The following is a 9,811-nucleotide window of genomic DNA, read 5'->3' on the forward strand; positions in this document are numbered from 1 at the left end:
TTTTTAAAATAGATATACCTAGAGCTAGATTACTCCTTTAATGAGGGTTTGTTGTGAATTTCTTTTTCTTATTTTAATTTTGTGTAGATTGAGGATGATGTAAAGGAAAAGAAACCAGCAGTGGAAGCCATTTTGGCAAAGGAGAGACCTCCATGTCAACCAGAGAAGGTGTGTAACCGACCACAGTATCTTTAGATATGATCTCAGAAACGCTATGACTATGATATTAGATTATTCTGCACACTTCCCAGTGGTATCTACCATAACTGTACTGTAATGCAATATATCAGACTATATCAGTCTATCAGCTTCAGGGCATGCAACTTTATTTAATATAATTTTCCTGGATTGATGCATTCCAGGGGCAGTTTGATGGCCTCAGTGCAGATTGGACATCCATTCAAGTTCTCCTCAAAGAGTGGCGAGACAAATGTCAACTCGCAGGTGTGATATCGTGTAATGCATGATGATTGAAGCTACAATAATATGCTATTAAAATTCATGAAGTGATGTTAGACATCTGAAAGTCTGAACAAAAGATAATCTTTTTACTTTCCAGCCGTAACATTGACTGGTAGTGCAGCAGGAGATGCAGCCCTGGATAAATTCAATAAATCCTGGACGGAGCTTGATGATTGGCTCACTCTTTTGGATCATATGGTTCAGACTCAGAGAGTAATGGTCGGAGATCTTGACGAGATCAACGACATGACGGTGAAACTCAAGGTCAGTTCATGCCGTCATCTTGCAGCTCTTTATCCATGTCCGCAGAAAAATACTTGCTGTCCTGCAGTGGATATATTGTACACTTTTGTAACATTTTTATCTTTTCCCTAAAGTCTACATAAAATGTTAGTTAGCATCGACTGCACAGTATATGTTAATGACCTCTTTTATGATTGTCTAGCCTTTTTGCATTTGAAATGAACAGCAGAACTTTATCATTTTTAGTTATTCATTCACGGAAAATACTTGTTAAATTGATTGTTTTGATTGTTTAATTAATGTAATGGTCAGAGGGAAGGTGATGGTATTGGATAAATGTAATCGTATTAAGCTATTTTATAAATATTTATCGAATTGGATGTATTTGTATAGTTGTATATATTAATATTGTTCAATTATATACATTTATAAAATAATTTAATTAATTAAATTGTACATAAATTAATAATATTATAAGTGGATATAATAAAATATTATGTGGACTAACATGAATATATATATATATATATATATATATATATATATACACACACACACAATATGACTGACATGAGACCAGAAGATGCCACACAACCCTGTAGTAAAGACCTCTGTGTTGTGACTATCTAATAGTCAACACTGCAAGACATGGAGCAAAGATGCCCACAGCTGAACAAACAAATCACTGCGGCGCAGAACCTGAAGAACAAAACCAATAACCCTGAGACACGGGCAACTATTACAGAGCGCAGTAAGTCAGATTTGCCTCGTCCATATCCATATCCTCTTTCAGTGATGCACTTTATTTGTGGTGATATGGGGATGTCAACATTGTAGCAGCAGAAAAAAATGCAGAAATTAAACAATGATGCCAAGGATTGTGTCTTACTGGGCATCTCAAGGTCATATCATTATAAGACAGCACTACTGAACACAAACTACAGTGTGCTGTAAGGCAAACGTGCATATAAAACTGTATTTGGTTAACAGAATCAACCAATCAATAATTTATCGCTTGATTGATTTGATTTATTATGTCGTCTTTATTTATTATGTCCATTATATGAAATAAGATTGTTTAAGCCATTTTCAGAAATTTTTCTTAGAAATGTTCTCTTTTATTTCAAGTTGAAAAATTGCAGGCACATTGGGAGGATTCCCACACCAAGCTGATGGACCGGGTCCTTCAGCTGCAGAACATGTTTAAGGACTCCAGTGATTGGTTGGAGGCCAGAAAAAAGGTGGAGCCCCTCATTAAGAAAGCCAATGAAAAACTAGAAAGCTGGAAGAAAATTTCGCACAGTGTTGATGATTTAAAAGGCCAAAATGCAGATGTCAAGGTAATGTAAAATAAACACAATATATATGACTAATAAACTGATTCAGTGCGCTTGTATTCCTTGAAAAATCTTTAGATGAATGCATGTTATTTGATTAACACAAATTAACGCTATATTATTTTATTGCAGCAACTTTCTAAGGATATACAGCAGTGGCAAGCTCACATAAATGTCACCAATGAGCTGGCAAACAAACTATTGACCCTGTATGCAGATGACGACACAAGCAAAGTTAAACAAATGACTGAGAGCATGAATCTGGCTTGGGCCAACATCAATAAGCGGTGAGCTTCTGTTTAAATCTTACATTTTTCAGTATCACCAACCAGAGTAATGTTTTCATAGAAAGTAAGTATTTATGGCATGAAAATAATGCACTGCTGACACAGTAAGGGTACATAAGAGGTTATTTCAAATGCTTTTTAAGGTTCGATTGCTTTCAGGAGAATCCTGCGGCAAATTTAACAATCCAATAATAACATTTATTTGATATTGAAGTATATTAAGGTACTAATTTAACAACTTTATTTCTGTATAACAATGAAGTCATTACCCTTTTCAGTGTAGGGGACAAGGAGGCAGATCTGGAAGCTGGACTACGGCAATTGCAGCATTTCTACTTGGACCTGGAAAAATTCCTGAATTGGCTCACTGAGGCAGAAACCACAGCCAATGTCTTACAAGATGCCACATTTAAGGAGGGACTTCTGGAAAACGCTGCCACAGTGCGGCATTTATTCGGGCAATGGCAGGTATATGAGCAGTATGCATACTGTACGTAACAGCAGTTTCCCCTCCTCTTTTAAAGCATGTAGTCACTCCGCTCCAGCTCCAGTCCGGGTTTTCCCTTTTCTGCTAGCCACACGGCTCCACAAGTTACCTATCTGAAGTTCTTCACAAACATCTCTGCACAATATATATTAATTTTTTTAAAAGTAAGCAACTATTTACTTGTTCTCTTTTATAAAACATTCTATGAGGATTTTTTTTTTTTTTGTAGAAACTATTTTAATTCGAAAATTGCTAGTAAATTTCACAAATAATTACACAGAAATAGCAAGTAACATTGAATTAAACGTGAAATTTTGAAGTAGAAAGACTAAATAGTAGTATTTTTTTTATTTATTTACAACTTCAAAAATGAAATTTCAGTGTGTAATGTCATCCACATGCAACTTTTCTGCATTAAAATACAGATTTTATTTTGAGATATAAATATGCCACTCTTCCTTAGATTTAAACAGTTCTACAGAGTAGTGTTTCATGCGGTTTTATTTTTCAGGGGTTTTAGGACATAAACATTATAATGAAATTACTGGAGGAAAAAAAAAAAGTGAAATTCCATTCTTATTATTAGCCCTTTGGAGTTAAAGTGATATTTATCAGGAAGGCTGATGAAACTGACGGGTCCATTGTCCAGGTCGCCCGACGCCCGCTGCGCACTGGTATGGGAGATATGTGCGTTTGGCAACAGTGCAGAGACGCAGTTAAATATGAAGAGGCAGACAAAGACGTGGGCTATAAAGAGAAGCCTCTGTTCTCCCAGAAAACCATCTCTGACCCAGTCCTCGCTCGCAGTGCCCACTCTCGCCTCAAACAACAGGGCCAGTGTGCCTCCGCCACTGGCATTCTGCAGCTCGTTTCACGTCGCATGTAGACACATGGTCGCAGAATACATTTTCTCGCTCTCATCCTCGCGATGTCCCTTTCTCCCTGGTTTTTGCCTCGCGTCAGACACGTCCACATGGTTGGGAATTTAAAGGATTGTCGCTGTTGACAGTTTTCGATTCATTTGATGTCGCTCATTCACTGGATATGTTGCACAGGAAGACATATCATGTTAAGGTTTGATCTTCACTGTCAGCTTCACAGTTGCTTTGTGACTTTGGATTTGTTTGGCTTGCATCATGACTTTGAATGAAATTAGTGCCTTCTCAAACTATGGGAACCAAGCACTTAAAATATTGTCGGAAGACAATATGAAATTTTTTGGCTTGTTAACAGTATTGTTAGTATCTATTCTAAACTAATGCAAAAGCTTCTTTTTGTTAACATTTGTTTTGTTTTTTTGCATATGAATATATCATTACAGTTATAGTGATTTGTGAAATATTTCAATTTAAATCATGAATTTTGAAATATTGCTATAAAATATAAATGCTTAAATATAAAAATATAATGTATAAAATTTAGTGTACATTATTAATTATTAATAATTTAACATTTAAACTCCAAATTAATGTAGAAACAACAGACAATTGCCTGTTTGAAATATTTATTTATTGTCATCTTTTTTCTTTTTCTTTTTTGAAAGAAGGCCAGTATGACGATACCAATACTGCTACTGATGTATCTATGAAAATTGATTTTTTTCCTCTCAGTTTTAGCATTAACTATAAGCATTCAGCATTATGTATAAGTGTAATTGAAAGCTATCAATTTTAACATTTCGTGAGCTTAGAATTATAAGGTTCTATCTCTGTTTAGGGTAGTTCTGAGATATTGAGCATCAAAGTTTTTACATCCCAGCTGGCAATGGAGAGATGGAACCTTTTTATTTTATTAATAACTACTAACAAATATTTACATATACATATTTTTCTACAAAAATAACACCACACAGGCATTAATAAACACCTAATGGATCAGATTATGTCAAAAACTCAATTTCGACCAAAAGTGGAGATAGAACCTTATAATTCTAAGCTCACGATTTATTAGGCTTTAGAAAATAACAACTTTTAATTTAAGTGAATTCAAAACAATCTTCGCCTAAACCCGTTATAATAAATGCCACATGTACCTGTGCCCTTCAATATAACAAGTTATTGTTTTCGTTGTTTTTGACCTATGTAACCTTGTAAACAGTGCTTTAAGATTTTCAGGTATTGACAACAAAATATTTTTAATGTGATTAATTTTTTCAGTTTAACAGCTGTTAACACGTTAATTTTGACAGCACTTTATTATATTATATTATATTATATTATATTATATTATATTATATTATATTTATTATATATTATATTATATTATATTTATTATATTATGCAAGTGTTCCTGTTTAAAATAAACTGAGAAGTACATGTTCCAAAAGTATGTCATGTCGCCATGTAACAAGTATCCGGGGAAGTATAACTCTTTCTTGATCTGTAATCACATAGTGAACTGTTACTTGGATGTCTGTGATCTCTTTTAATCCTCATAGGATCTCCAAGCAGAGATTGATGCGCACGGGGAGATGTACCATTCATTAGATGAAAATGGACAGCGTATTGTGTCATCTCTGGAGGGGACGGACAATGCTGTGGTGCTACAAAAGCGGCTTGATGGCATGGGGCAGCGGTGGCATGAGTTGTGTAACAAAGTTATGAGTATAAGGTAAGACCAATTAATCATCTATTTTTAACCTGGGGAAAATTCAAGCAGAGCAGAAATGGGCTTTGAAAAAATTATGCGATCATATACAAGCCCCAGGCCTGTCTAATGCTATATGCAAATAACTGCAATTATTTGACTTTATATTTAAAGTATAAGCCTACTAGAACATTACTCAAACTTAGGGTTTAGATATCTATCTATCTGTCTATCTGTCTGTCTGTCTGTCTGTATATCTGTCTGTCCGTTCGTCTGTCTGTCTATCTATATATTTGTCTGTCCGTTCGTCTGTCTGTCTATCTGTCCATCTATCTGTCTATCTATCTATCTGTCTGTCCATCTATCTGTCTGTCTATCTATATATTTGTCTGTCCGTTCGTCTGTCTGTCTATCTGTCCATCTATCTGTCTGTCTGTCTATCTACCTATCTGTCTGTCTATCTATCTGTCTGTCTGTCCATCTGTCTGTCTGTCTATCTATCTATCTGTCTGTCTGTCTGTCTGTCTATCTGTCTCTCTGTCTGTCTGTCTGTCTGTCTGTCTCTCTGTCTGTCTGTCTATCTATCTACCTGTCTGTCTGTCTGTCTGTCTGTCCATCTATCTGTCTGTCTATCTACCTATCTGTCTGTCTATCTATCTGTCTGTCCATCTATCTGTCTATCTATCTATCTATCTATCTATCTATCTATCTATCTATCTATCTATCTATCTATCTATCTGTCTGTCTGTCTGTCTGTCTGTCTGTCTCTGTCCGTCCATCTTAACTATCTGTCTATCTATCTATCCATCTATCCATCTATCTATGAACACCTTACCACATAGCAACACCCTGGCAACTACCTAGAAACAGGTTTGCGTCTTTTGCCCCACTCATATTTTCAGAAAATGTAAAAAATATTGCACCACTCATATTTTCAGCAAATGTAAAAAATACTTTCACATAATGTCTTAATTCATCCAGCCACATTTCCCTTGGTACGGGAAAAAGCTGGTAAAAGCAGCTGGTAATTGTCATGCATATTCAAATACAAGATGTGAAGATTTCTCAAATCTCCACCTTTATCTAGCACTTTCTTTGTTAAATTCAACTGTGGTGTGACAGTATAGTGCTCTCTGGTGGTCTCTGTGATTTAACACTTGGCAGTATCACACATCTTACCATCCATACGACTCTTTAGGCCGTATCTGGATACAGGTGTGGATCAGTGGAAACACTTGCACATGTCCTTACAAGAGCTGCTCAACTGGCTGCAGTTGAAGAGGGAGGAGCTAGAACAGCAGAAACCAGTAGGGGGCGACGTGCCGACCGTGCACCAACAACTCCTTACGCACAAGGTGAGACTAGGACGCGTCCTCTTCGCCCCTCACTGAAAGCATGAAGAGTGATTTATGCATTCTGTCTTTCGTTGCGCCAAAGTGTGATCATTATCGGAGTCTGTTCTTGTTAAATATTTAAACAGATGGAGATGATATCTTGCGTAGGAGAGGTGCAAAGTCCCCTTGTCTCTTTGCATGGTTGTGTGGACCAATTAACATCTGCTGATGGCCATCAGCTGTCAGGGGCCGCAGTAAACAGGATGTGGTCATGAAGTAGTTAGTGTAGGGGAGCAAAGAGAGCGTGTTGCCTGTGACAGCTGAGTCACTCTGTCACACTTTACAGGTGCAGTTAACTGGGAAGTAAACTGGCATGTGTGTAGGAGTCTCAGCAGAAACGTAATTGAAAAAGTTTTTGCAAACTACTAAATAAATTGGCATTGCTGTGCTGTTTGTCTGAGAAAACCTCAGGTTTCTTTTTCACTCAAACCTGGAAATATATTGAACAGAACAGAAAAGGTTATGATATATAAATGTTGCTTATCAAATATAATTCAATTCAATTCACATTTATTTGTATAGCGCTTTTCACAATTCATATCGTTTCAAAGCAGCTTTACAGAAAATGCATTTTTCTACGTTACAATTAAGAGTGATCTGTTATCAGGTGACTGTGTCAAAGTAATGGCCATATTGCAGAAATGCACAGTTCTAAAATAATACAAATCATGCAGTTAGCTAACGTCATGTATTCATTTAAGCACGTTAAAGCAATCATTACATGTTACGATAATGATTACAATATATGGAAAAGTTGCCAGTTATGTATAAGCAAATGTTTGCACTGAACACGTGAAGTCAGTGTCACAAAAGGTCATATGTGTCCATTGAAGCAAAGGATACCTTTTGGATCATTCTCAAATCATGCTGGATAATGTGATCATAAGGGTTTTTCACAAACTTGTGGAATTCATGTTTATTTTTATTAAAATTAGAAAAATGTATAACAGAAACATTTTCACTAATAGTAAATTAAAAAAATGTATGGAAAATAAATAGAAAATAATAATGCTCAGCTTGCTTTAATATCTTGCAATTGGCTTTATAATACTTTTGGCTGCACTTTATTTTACAGTACGCAGGCATGAAAACTCCTCACCTTTCGGCGAAATTCGCCGTTTTAAAACCTAAAAGGGTCACCTACGTGATTTGTGCAGATCCGATGAGAAAATATTTATGGGGGGGGTGTCGAGGTCGAGGCCAGCATTTATCCCCTATAAAGTTACCATAAACTTCGCAGCTTTAAAAAACAATCATCATTCCTAATGCCGAAACATGACAGCCAATACGAGTCAGAGTAACGTTAGGGCAGAAATGTTTTCAAAGTCTTTTACACCGCGAGTCTGACAACTGGACACACACTGCCGAACAAAGTACCGCACGTCGGAAAGAAAGCCTGAGGTAAGTTAGCTTACAATGTTAACTGTCCTGTCAGATACAGACAGCGATGTTGCCAATGTCATTATTTTTAATTTTGACATAGAAGTGGGCGAGATAATATCGCGAGCGGGCGCGGGCGCCGTGAGCGCTGAGCGAGCAGGAACAGTGCAGTGTTATTCATTGCGCGGCTCGCGAGCCTCATGTGGCTCGCCAAGCTTTAATTTGTGGCTCGCATGGCGATAAATGATACGGTGATATGATGCATTCACTAGAGATATTTCATAAAAACATTAATAACAAGTAGGGCTTTAACATAACCCGTTAAAATCTCAAAGTGTCAGCTCTATTACAAATAATTTCGATCGGATTGAAAGGGGTGGTTTATCGAGAGAACGTGAAAAAACTCGATCGATTGAAAACCGAAACTGAAAGGACGACGTATGACGCGCTGAACGAGCTGTTCTCCTGATGAATAAAGTGTCATATAAATGAGTATCCTTTCATTCTATAATTCTCCTTTCACTCAGCATCTGTGAAGTGAAGCAGGACAACGGCCCACCAGTCCTTGTTTCAGATTATCATACAGACGACTGGTTTGGGGCATTTTTAATGCGTGATAAATAGTAGTAGTAAATAGTTTTTTTTCTCTGACACCCGATGAAACACGTAGATCAGCGGCCCATTGGTTCTTTTCTTGATTGACACTGGGCTAGCCCAATCAAATCTTTAATGTGAAGTATAGAAATATACTCTTTCAAGTATAGAAATTAGTACAAAACTAATTATGAAAGTTTCCTTTATTTTTCAGTGCATTTGTTTTACAATATATGGCTATTACTATCATGGGATTAATATTATAACTATTATTGTAGTAGTAATGTAGACAGACACTGTAACTAAAAGAGTTTTGAAATTTTCTTTGTTTAATTTGCACCAGATTGATGAATTTAACATTAAAAAGCAAAAAAAATTCTTACGGGGGAGCATGCCCCCGAACCCCCCTAGAGTGGCAGAGGTCCATAAATGAGAATTTTGTACTTATTTCAGTTGTGCGTGTTAACTCTCACGCGTTCCTACTCACTCATTACATTTATTTATTTGTTTATTTATTTATTTATTTTTATTTATTTATTTTTTTGGGGGGGGGGGGGGGGGGGGGATATATGCCGCATCCTTCTCACCTTTTTTACCCCTGACCTGTTTTCATGCCTGAGTACGTTTACTTAAGAAAGTACTGGTAAATGTAAGGTAACTACATGGGTTAGGTTTAGGGGTAGGTTCAGGGTTAGTTATTACCCAGTTATTGCATTTACTATAATAAGTACATAGTACGTTCATAGGGAACAGGCCTGTAAAATAAAGTGCTACAATACTTTTTAGTTTAATGGTTTAGAAAATGTTTTAGTGTTTGTTTTGCTCATAAAAACAACATTGAATGAATAAATATATAATGTCATTATACGTTTATAGTATTTATGAATATTTTGAGTTGACTTTTTATTTATATGTTTTCAGTTTAATTTAAATAATTATTTACTAATTTCTAAAACTTTAGTAATTTTGTTGTGTGATTTGACATTTTATTCGTTTTTGATTTTAGTACCTCAACTTAAAATTATTTCAGTTAGTAGCCAC

General features: G+C 36.0%; 1 protein-coding gene across 14 annotated transcripts in view; it reads left to right on the forward strand.

The window, feature by feature from the left end:
- dmd (dystrophin) overlaps positions 1–9,811 on the forward strand; it is a 110,010-nt gene that overhangs the window by 52,667 nt on the left and 47,532 nt on the right. For 12 of the 14 annotated variants that reach the window (XR_014603730.1, XM_084095117.1, XM_084095105.1 and 9 more), the window contains exons 49-57: positions 88–168; positions 363–444; positions 560–726; positions 1,339–1,456; positions 1,834–2,045; positions 2,175–2,329; positions 2,608–2,797; positions 5,254–5,426; positions 6,601–6,757. Coding sequence is in view for 13 of the 14 variants with exons in the window: in XM_084095117.1 (XP_083951243.1) it covers positions 88–168; positions 363–444; positions 560–726; positions 1,339–1,456; positions 1,834–2,045; positions 2,175–2,329; positions 2,608–2,797; positions 5,254–5,426; positions 6,601–6,757 (1,335 nt within the window). In the remaining variant the exon portion in view is untranslated. Of the gene's footprint in view, positions 1–87; positions 169–362; positions 445–559; positions 727–1,338; positions 1,457–1,833; positions 2,046–2,174; positions 2,330–2,607; positions 2,798–3,755; positions 3,891–5,253; positions 5,427–6,600; positions 6,758–9,811 lie in introns of those variants that run through there. The other 2 variants (XM_084095109.1, XM_084095110.1) reach the window with 2 other exon arrangements.

Source organism: Abramis brama (genome assembly GCF_963993115.1).
Source record: "Abramis brama genome assembly, chromosome: 2".
NCBI classification, from domain to species: Eukaryota; Metazoa; Chordata; class Actinopteri; order Cypriniformes; family Leuciscidae; genus Abramis; species Abramis brama.